The sequence below is a fragment of the Oryx dammah genome, unplaced genomic scaffold (genome assembly GCF_014754425.2).
Source record: "Oryx dammah isolate SB20612 unplaced genomic scaffold, SCBI_Odam_1.1 HiC_scaffold_8, whole genome shotgun sequence".
NCBI lineage: Eukaryota > Metazoa > Chordata > Mammalia > Artiodactyla > Bovidae > Oryx > Oryx dammah.
In genome coordinates this window covers 39,026,307-39,035,476 of record NW_024070192.1, presented here as the reverse complement: position 1 = coordinate 39,035,476, position 9,170 = coordinate 39,026,307, and the positions used below count along the sequence as shown (strand labels likewise).

Sequence of the window (9,170 nt, the reverse complement as noted above, 5' to 3'; positions counted from 1 at the left end):
CTGAATCTGAGAACGGGCCCCACTCCTGGGTCCACTTCGGCATCTGCGAGCCTCCCTCCATCTCAGGTGCGCAGGAAGGAGGCCTTGTCTGTGCCGCGCAAAGTACCGCACGGCCGCGAGGTGGCGCCATAGCTGCAGCAGCGCCTGCCGGCCCGGGCCGCTCCAGATAAGAGTGTGCGGAAAGCGCGGCGGGGCTGAGACGCGACCAGGACGCGGGGAGGACGGACCAGCAGGACAGACCGACCGGGGGCCCGGCGGGCGGAGGGCAGCGCAGCGCAGCCACGTCCCCCCTGGATCCGCCGGCAGCCGGGCCCGGGGCTTCCGACATGCCCCCCAGGTGGGTCCTAGGGCTGGGGACCGGGGAGGGACAGGGGACCCGAACAGCCCGGTCCTCGCGCGCTGGCCGCCTGGGGCGCATCCTCCAGCGCTGGCGCCCCCAACGCGGCTGGCGTTCAGGGCTCCGGGTGTCACCCCTAGAGGACTCAGGACCGCCGGGCCGCTGCTCTGCGCTGGGTTCACGGCGGGGTCAGCGGCCCGGGGCCGGCTCTGCCTGCACATGGGCCGGAGAGGCGAGGGGAAGGGAAGGGAAGGGGAGCTGGCGGGCGGGGCTGGCAGGGGCGCTGCCCTGGCACAGCGCGGCGCCTGGCAGCGGGGCGGGTGGGGCGCCGACTAGGAGCTGCCACCGCCGCGGGGAGGGAAGCCCGGCCGGGCTGCGGCCGCAGGTAACGGGCCGCGCGCGAGGCCCTGGGGACTAGGCAGCGAATGGGGTCGGGCGGGCGAGCGGACGGCCAGGGAGCTCAGGGCTCGGTTCAGGCCTGGCGGCCGCTTGGCAGCCGAAATTGGGGGCCGAGAGGAAAAGCTGGGAGCCGAGGGACTGGGGCTGGCGCGCTCCTCCCGGCCTGTCTGAAGTTGGGAAACTTTTCCCCAAGTTTGGGGCGGCGGAGTTCCCGTGGAGAAGGGGCCGAGGGGAGCCGGGGAGGGAGGCGCCGGCCCGCGAATGCAGAGCGGAGGCCGAGGCCGGGGCCGGGACGCGGGTGGGGCGCAGGCCAGGGTCAGGGCCGCAGCCGGCTGTGTGCCGTGCCCGCCCGGGGCGCTGCCCCCTCCCTCCCCTGGGAGCTGCGTGGCTCCCCCCTCCCCCCCACCTGCTTCCTGCCTCAGCCTCCTGCCCCGATATAACGCCCTCCCCGCGCCGGGCCGGCCTTCGTGCTCTGCCCGCCACGGCAGCCGCTGCCTCCGCTTCCCGCGCCACGGCCGCCGCCCGGGGCCCCAACCGAGGGTCTGACAGCCCCCGGCCAGGGCGGCGGCACGGCGGGCACCGCATTGCCCTCCTCCGGACCTCTTCCCCCAACTGGGGCAACTTCTCTGGAGGCGGGAGGCGCTTTTTCACTCGGCTCCCTTGTATCCCACTTGGGCAAACTTCTCAGCCCTGAATGACTTTTCCTGAAGCGGACATTTTCCTCAAATCGGGTAACTGTTTCCACAAGGGTCGCTTCGCCGCAACAGTTTTCTCCTCGGAAGCCCCCAGAACCCAGGCAGAGTGCCCGGCTGCATCCGGGCCTGGGGGTGCCGGCCAGCCTGGCCTCCTCTCCGCCGGCTGGTCTCGGCTCCTTCTTCTGGTCCAGGCCGGCCGGCCCAGGCGCCCACTCTTGGAGGCCGCGGATTCTCCGCCAGTGCCCAGGCCGCCGTGCTCCATGCCCCTGCCCCTGCCCAGCTGAGGGGAAGGGGAAGTGCAGGGGAGAAGCGCCGGGCTGGGTGCAGGCAGCCAGGGCTTGGTGCGGCTCTGACCCAGCCGGTGTGTGTCCCCGCAGGAGAGTGTGCTGGGCAGACGATGCTGGACACGATGGAGGCGCCCGGCCACTCCAGGCAGCTGCTGCTGCAGCTCAACAACCAGCGCACCAAGGGCTTCTTGTGCGACGTGATCATCGTGGTGCAGAACGCCCTCTTCCGCGCGCACAAGAACGTGCTGGCGGCCAGCAGCGCCTACCTCAAGTCCCTGGTGGTGCACGACAACCTGCTCAACCTGGACCATGACATGGTGAGCCCGGCCGTGTTCCGCCTGGTGCTGGACTTCATCTACACCGGCCGCCTGGCGGATGGCGCGGAGGCTGCGGCGGCAGCCGCCGTGGCCCCGGGGGCCGAGCCGAGCCTGGGCGCCGTGCTGGCCGCCGCCAGCTACCTGCAGATCCCCGACCTCGTGGCGCTGTGCAAGAAACGACTCAAGCGCCACGGCAAGTACTGCCACCTGCGGGGCGGCGGCGGCGGTGGCGGCGGCTACGCACCCTACGGGAGGCCGGGCCGGGGCCTGCGGGCTGCCACGCCCGTCATCCAGGCCTGCTACTCCTCCCCGGCCGGGCCTCCGCCGCCGCCCACCGCCGAGCCGCCGTCGGGCCCCGAGGCCGCTGTGAACACGCACTGCGCGGAGCTGTACGCCTCGGGCCCCGGCCCAGCCGCCGCGCTCTGCGCCCCGGAGCGCCGCTGCTCCCCGCTCTGCGGCCTGGACCTGTCAAAGAAAAGCCCGCCGGGCTCCGCGCCTCCCGAGCGACCGCCGGGGGAGCGAGAGCTGCCCCCGCGACCAGACAGCCCTCCCAGCGCCGGCCCCGCCGCCTACAAGGAGCCACCGCTCACCCTACCACCGCTGCCGCCGCTGCCCTTCCAGAAGCTGGAGGAGGCCGGACCGCCTCCGGATCCGTTCCGAGGTGGCGGCGGCAGCCCGGGATCCGAGCCCCCCGGCCGCCCCGACGGGCCCAGCCTCCTCTATCGCTGGATGAAGCACGAGCCAGGCCTGGGCAGCTATGGCGACGAGCTGGGCCGCGAGCGCGGCTCCCCCAGCGAACGCTGCGAGGAGCGCGGCGGGGACCCGGCCGCCTCGCCCGGGGGCCCTCCGCTTGGCCTGGCGCCGCCGCCGCGCTACGCGGGCAGCTTGGATGGGCCTGGCGCGGGCGGCGACGGCGACGACTACAAGAGCAGCAGCGAGGAGACGGGCAGCAGCGAGGACCCCAGCCCGCCCGGTGGCCACCTCGAGGGCTACCCGTGCCCGCACTTGGCCTACGGCGAGCCCGAGAGCTTCGGCGACAACCTGTACGTGTGCATCCCGTGTGGAAAGGGCTTCCCCAGCTCGGAGCAGCTGAACGCGCACGTGGAGGCGCACGTGGAGGAGGAGGAGGCACTATACGGCCGGGCGGAGGCGGCGGAGGTGGCCGCAGGGGCCGCCGGCCTCGGGCCCCCTTTTGGAGGCGGTGGGGACAAGGTGGCCGGGGCCCCAGGGGGCCTGGGCGAGCTGCTGCGGCCGTACCGCTGCGCGTCGTGTGACAAGAGCTACAAGGACCCGGCCACGCTGCGGCAGCACGAGAAGACGCACTGGCTGACGCGGCCCTACCCCTGCACCATCTGCGGGAAGAAGTTCACGCAGCGCGGGACCATGACGCGCCACATGCGCAGCCACCTGGGCCTCAAGCCCTTCGCGTGCGACGCGTGCGGCATGCGGTTCACACGCCAGTACCGCCTCACCGAGCACATGCGCATCCACTCGGGCGAGAAGCCCTACGAGTGCCAGGTGTGCGGGGGCAAGTTCGCCCAGCAGCGCAACCTCATCAGTCACATGAAGATGCACGCTGTGGGCGGCGCGGCCGGTGCGGCCGGGGCGCTGGCGGGGCTGGGGGGCCTCCCCGGCGTCCCGGGCCCCGACGGCAAGGGCAAGCTCGATTTCCCCGAGGGCGTCTTTGCAGTGGCGCGCCTCACGGCCGAACAGCTCAGCCTGAAGCAGCAGGACAAGGCAGCTGCGGCCGAGCTGCTGGCTCAGACCACGCACTTCCTGCACGACCCCAAGGTGGCGCTCGAGAGCCTCTACCCGCTGGCCAAGTTCACCGCGGAGCTGGGCCTCAGCCCCGACAAGGCGGCCGAGGTGCTGAGCCAGGGCGCACACCTGGCCGCCGGCCCCGACGGCCGGACCATCGACCGTTTCTCTCCCACCTAGTGCGCCTCTGGCCTCCGTGTGGCCCCGGGCGCGCCCCCCGGCGGCGCCAGCGGCCACCAGCAGGCGGGTGCCCCCCACCTCCCCGTGCCCGGACGACAGTAGCAGCCGCGGCAGCGTCGCCACAGGGTCGGCGGCCTCACCTGGCCTCACTGCTTTGTGCCTTAGCCTGGAGGTGGGGGTGGGGGTGGGGGAGGAAACCCCGGGACGGGGGTGGGTTTGGGGAAGGGAGATTTATATTTTTGATATCAGCTTTGACCAAAGGAGACCCCCGGCCCTTCTCCGCCTCTTCCTGTGGTTCGTCGGCCCCCACCTCCCGGCTCCGTGCTGCTCTTGTGGGGGGAGGGGTGCCACTGTTGGGGCGCTCCCAGCCCTACCTCCGGCCCTTGCGACCACACCCATTCTCACTGTGAATCTCCCCGCTGGGGTCGGAGCGTCGGGCAGAGCTGGGAGCGGGGAGGGGACTGAGCCGGCCGGAGGGCCCCCCGCCCCAGCCCCCGCCCGCCCCGGGACGGATAATGTGAAGTTCCTCATTTTGCACAAGTGGCACTAGCCCCAGGGCTCACCTTTCCCGCCCTCTGGAGTCAGAGGGCTGAGACGGCCCTGGCCTACCCGGTCTCCTACGCCCGCGGTGGTCCCCCCTCCCTTCCCTGGGGCCCCGGACCATATTTATTGCATGCGCCCTGGGCGGCCCCCCACCCCGAGCCCAGGCTGGGCTGGGCTGGAACGTGGTCTCTTTAGCTCCCTCCTCCTCGTTTGTATATTTCCTACCTTGTACACAGGCTCTTCCAGAGCCGCTTCCATTTTCTATACTCGAACCAAACAGCAATAAAGCAGTAACCAAGGACCCTGGACCCAGCGGCTCTCTTTGCCCTGCACAAGGAGCTGGGTGAAGCGCACGGGGGTGGGTGCTGGGGCCAGAAGCAGCACCCTCAGACAAGTGCAGTGGCTTGGACCTTCCCTCCCCAGCCCCAGAGACAGGTCAGCAACAGTTCAGGTATGTTTTATAACTAAAAATTTATTCAGGAAACAAAACCAGGGCTGCAAATGGAACAGAAAGGAGGGATGGGGGTCATTAACCTTCATCCTGGAGAAGGGATCTCAAAGAAGAGGCCAGGGACCCTATACTCCAAAGCCCAGTCTTCTGAGCCCTGTACCCTCAAATCACTGGCTGTGGCTCTCCTGCTCCCCATCTTTCTGGCATAGTCTTGGGCTTCGGGGAGGGCACTGCCTTGTTCCCATCGTCTGGGCAGGCTGTGTAGTCAGTCAGGGGCCTCTGGGGGACTTCCCCACTGGTCCCATTAAAATTGACTCCTGGCTTCGCCTCCAAACCCTGTCTTCCCCTAAGTCTTCCTCCAGCCCTGTCCCTGGCTTGGGAGAACACAGTCCCGGTAGGAAGCCTTCAGAGGGAGACTGAACACAGGTGCCAGGCAGAAGCAACAAAAAACTCCAAGCATAGCCAGAGGGCCCCTGTGCCTTCCAGGGCAGAGCTAGAAATGAATGAGGTGCAAACCCCAGGTCAGGCAATGCTCCTCATGGGCACTGACCTGCCCTACCCTCAGACTAGTCTGAGCATTGCTCAGAGCACAGGGGCCTGGGAAAGGTCAGGGGCAGGAAAGCTACATTAGGTTCCTGCCACAGGTACCACAGAAGAAAGAGTCAGAGAAGCTCCATGGCAAGGGACTGAGGGGCCAGGAAGGTGAGAGGGAAGGACTAGAAGCGGGGGAGGAGGGGGGTGGCTCAGGAGGGAGAGGAGGAGGGGGAGTTGGGAAGAAATTTTGTGAAGCAGGAAGAGAGCAAAAGGAAGGCCACTGAGGGAAGAGGGAGCAGGCAAAGGCAACCCAGGGGGCAGGGGGCTTGGGCCTGAGTGGGCAGAGGGCCCTTCCCTACAGACCCATGACCAACTGAGGGAAGAGCAGGTGGCCAAAAACAGGGGACCCGGGCGGCAGGGCAGGGAGAAGAGCAGCGGGGTGCGGGGAGAAGAGGTGAGGGCCTAGGGCTGCTGTTCCGGACATGGTGTTCAGATCCCAAATGGGGTCTCTGGGGGGCAAACAGGCATCAGGGACCCTGACAGACCTCCTGGGTGCTCTCCTCATGACCAAGGCCTCTTGGACACTTTCGGGCCAGGGCTTCTGAAGACTGAGGGGACCCATGGTTTCACCTGCAACTGATGGAAATGTTCCCCGCCCTGCGCCACCTCCAGCTGAGAAAGTGGCTGCATCTCCGGGCTAAGAGGCCTTCCGCTGGCCCTTGACCTGGACAGGGGGAGGGAGAAAGGCTGGGCATGGGGCGGCCCATCTGGCTCGCCCGCCTGCCATCACTGCAGCCAGCCACCTCCCTGCTAAACCCTGGCAGCCCAGGAGGGTCCCAGCACTTCCGCCCACCCTTAGGAGGGGCTCTGTGAGGAGCAGCTCCCTCACAGCACGGCCACGGCGTGGGTTGGAAGAGGATGGTTTATTGTCTGGGTGGACTGGTGGCTCAGGCGCGTGGGCGTCTTCTGTGCTACACCGGGCACCTGGCGGCCTTCTCAGGAGCGCTTCCGTGGGGGCGGCTGCGCCCCCTCAGCCCACCTGGGCCCACGTGAGGAAGGCCGGGATGTCCCGCACTGGCACGTTCCTGGTCAGTGCCTTCACACGCAGGTTCCGGTCGTCCGTCAACAGCACCACCTCCCTCAGCAGCCGGATGGGCTCCTCTGTGGACACGAGAGAGCACGGGGACTCAGAGAGCAGGACGCGGAGGCCCTGGCTGCCTCTCCTCTTCTGGAGGGGAAAGCAGTCCGGGGGGCTCAAGGCCAACCATTTCTTGGCCCTCCCACAGGGCCTTTCCCTCACGCAGACCATGAGCAGAGGGCGCCCCTCCCCTGCGGGCTGAGGGAGGGCCATCATGGGCCTGGGCTGGCCTTCTGTTATGCACTCCTGCCCCCGGCATGGGACTGGGTGAGCTCCCCAGCCCGCCAGCCTCTGCAGACCCCTCTTCTCAGGACTCTGAGCTGAGGCAGGAGAAGCAGCCTCCTGTCCCTTCTGACTGCAGGGCTAGTTCTGGGCTCATAAGACTCTCTTCTGCATTATCTTGTCCGCCCCAAGGCCAGTAGCCTGATGCTTGAGGTATTCAGAAGTAGGAAATGCAAGATGGAATATGAAACGTATCCAGGGCTCCCAGGATGTGAGGAGGGGTGCTAGCTCTGAGGAGAGGAGGGCAAGGGTCCCCCGGCAGAGGCCAGCCAAGCTGGCCCTGAGGCTAGAGCCCAGAGATTCCCACCACTGAATAAAAGTAATCCACGTCTGTGGTATAAACCTTTTAAGCACAGAACAAGGAAGGTAAAGTTGATTGTCCCCCCGCCCCCTGTGAGCTTCCTCATGTCTCTGTCTTGTCCCAGGGTAAGCTGTGTATGTTTCCAAAATTTCTTTATGCACATTTACAAGTATAGATACTTGTCATATAAGCTTTTTTTTCCTGTAATGTTACAGTCATACTAGCTGTACTTCACTGAAATTCTAAAGATCTATGTCAGCAGAAACAGAGCGCCTTCATTCCTTTTAGATGACCTTTTTTTTTTTAAAGCAGGATGTCTTTCCCCCCAATTCCTTAACCTTTTAATACTAATGTATCGGGGAGAATTTAAACTGGGGCCAAGGACTCTCACAAGTGACATCCCACCCCCGCTAAGGTCCCCCGGGTGGCAGGTCCACTCCTCATCCCCAGGCAGGCAGGCAGGCAGTGAGGCCCAGGAAATGTCCTGCAGGGCTTCCTGACCACGGGGGCCTGGCGGGGCTGGGGGACTGCAAATATCCGTGTCAGACCTGAGCAGTTTCAGGCTTGCCAGCTCCAGGCAGGGAGGCTGCGAGCTGGCTGTCAGCCTTGGGAGGAGTCTGGGGGAAGAGGGAGGAGAGGCTCGTGGGGTTGATGGTGGTGAGAGAAGAGGAGCGGCGGAAGGAGGGTGTGGTGGGAGGTGAGCGGCCGTGGCGGACTGAGAGGGTGAGGAAGGCGGCCATGGGGAGAGGAGATGCTCTGAGACGCCCAGCGGCTCGGTGGGGGGGGTGGGGTGGGGGGCGGGGCGGGGTGACGGGCAGTGCCCTGTGGGGCTCGCAGCAGGCGGCCCAGGTCTGTCCACGGCCCCACTGCTCCTGCCCTGGGACTCAGACCAGGCGAGTCCCAGGCCTCACGGCAGCCAACCGAGGCCCGGCGTTGCTGGCAGGGGTCTGCAGGGGTTTCTGTGGATACTTTGAGACATTTTGAACAATAAACATCCTCTGTTTTGACACTGGTAACTTCACTTTGTTAGAAACCAGAGACTGTCATCCTGTCAGGCCCCATCCGCCATAATCCACATGATTTTAAAATTCAACATCGTTTACACATAAACATTTGGTGATGGTTTCTCTGTGAATCTGACAAGTTAATCTGCTAAGAATTCACACTGACAAATGGGGTTTGATTACACCAGCCCTTGCTGATGTAATTCTGATAGGGGCGGTCCCCAGGATGCCAATGGGTTCCTGTAGGCTGTTGGGGGTGAAGTGGGGGCTGGGGAGACTAGGGCCAAAGCCAAAATGTGTCTCTGCTGAGAAAGAAACAGCTCTGAGGCTGGGTGGGGCCACAGCGGTATCTGAACCGTACTTCCCAACAAGGCCTTCTGCAGTCCGGCCGACCTTGCCCTCAGAAGGTGCCCCTCCAGGAAGCTGCCTGGGAGCAGAGCCCCACCCCTCCGCTGGGCTCAGCCGGGCTCCTCTTTGCCCCCTGAATGCTCTGGATCTGCCCCTTAGGGACGGTGCAGGTGTACCACGTAGCTGGGCCCCTCTGAGGAACAGCAGCTGTGGGCGCGTCACCCGCCTCAGGTACAGGGCCGTGGGCGGCATGGGCGGTGCTGAAGCGGTGCGAGGAGGCTGGAGGGAAGGCAGTCCCAGGCCCACCGGGCAGCAGGGCGGGGAAGCCAGCAGCGATGGGCTGGCTGGGTGACCTCAACGCAGAGAAGAGGACAAGAAGGCTGCAGACATGCAGACAGGAGACCAAGAGCTGGGAATTATCCCCTGTGCAGATGACACTGAGCTGGAGAGCCTAGGGATTCCTTCCCGAAGAAGAAAGGGCTGGAGTCCCGGGAGCCAGGAGCAACACCTGAGCCTCGCTGACTCTCAGAGGCCAGCTCAGGCAAGAGACGGTTCTGGGATGAGGGTAAGGTGCTCAAGCACCCTGAAGAGAGTCT

The 9,170-nt window shown here is 65.8% G+C and overlaps 2 protein-coding genes across 5 annotated transcripts in view; one reads left to right on the top strand and one right to left on the bottom strand.

Annotated features, from left to right (window-relative positions):
- Window positions 1–212: 212 nt before the first annotated feature.
- On the top strand, window positions 213–4,824 carry HIC1 (HIC ZBTB transcriptional repressor 1). 2 transcript variants are annotated; one of them, XM_040243781.1, is made up of 2 exons: window positions 213–337; window positions 1,809–4,824. In XM_040243781.1, exon 2 carries the CDS (start codon window positions 1,829–1,831, stop codon window positions 3,971–3,973), a length of 2,145 nt encoding a protein of 714 aa, XP_040099715.1. In that variant the 5' UTR covers window positions 213–337; window positions 1,809–1,828; the 3' UTR covers window positions 3,974–4,824. The 2 variants fall into 2 exon arrangements, with proteins under 2 accessions (XP_040099715.1, XP_040099714.1); XM_040243780.1 differs by lacking the exon at window positions 213–337 and adding an exon at window positions 1,227–1,467.
- Window positions 4,825–4,968: 144 nt separating this feature from the next.
- SMG6 (SMG6 nonsense mediated mRNA decay factor) overlaps window positions 4,969–9,170 on the bottom strand; it is a 198,714-nt gene continuing 194,512 nt past the window's right edge. For all 3 annotated transcript variants that reach the window (XM_040243774.1, XM_040243775.1, XM_040243776.1), the window contains one exon: window positions 4,969–6,662. In XM_040243774.1, coding sequence (XP_040099708.1) covers window positions 6,532–6,662 — 131 coding nt within the window. In that variant the 3' untranslated portion in view covers window positions 4,969–6,531. The remainder of the gene's footprint in view (window positions 6,663–9,170) is intronic.

Excerpts from the sequence above, each read along its gene's own strand:
- HIC1 (XM_040243780.1), top strand. The coding sequence starts at position 1,431 with ATGACTTTTCCTGAAGCGGACATTTTCCTCAAATCGG. Across the intron at positions 1,468-1,808 it reads GGACATTTTCCTCAAATCGG|GAGAGTGTGCTGGGCAGACG; the intron begins GTAACTGTTTCC and ends GTGTCCCCGCAG.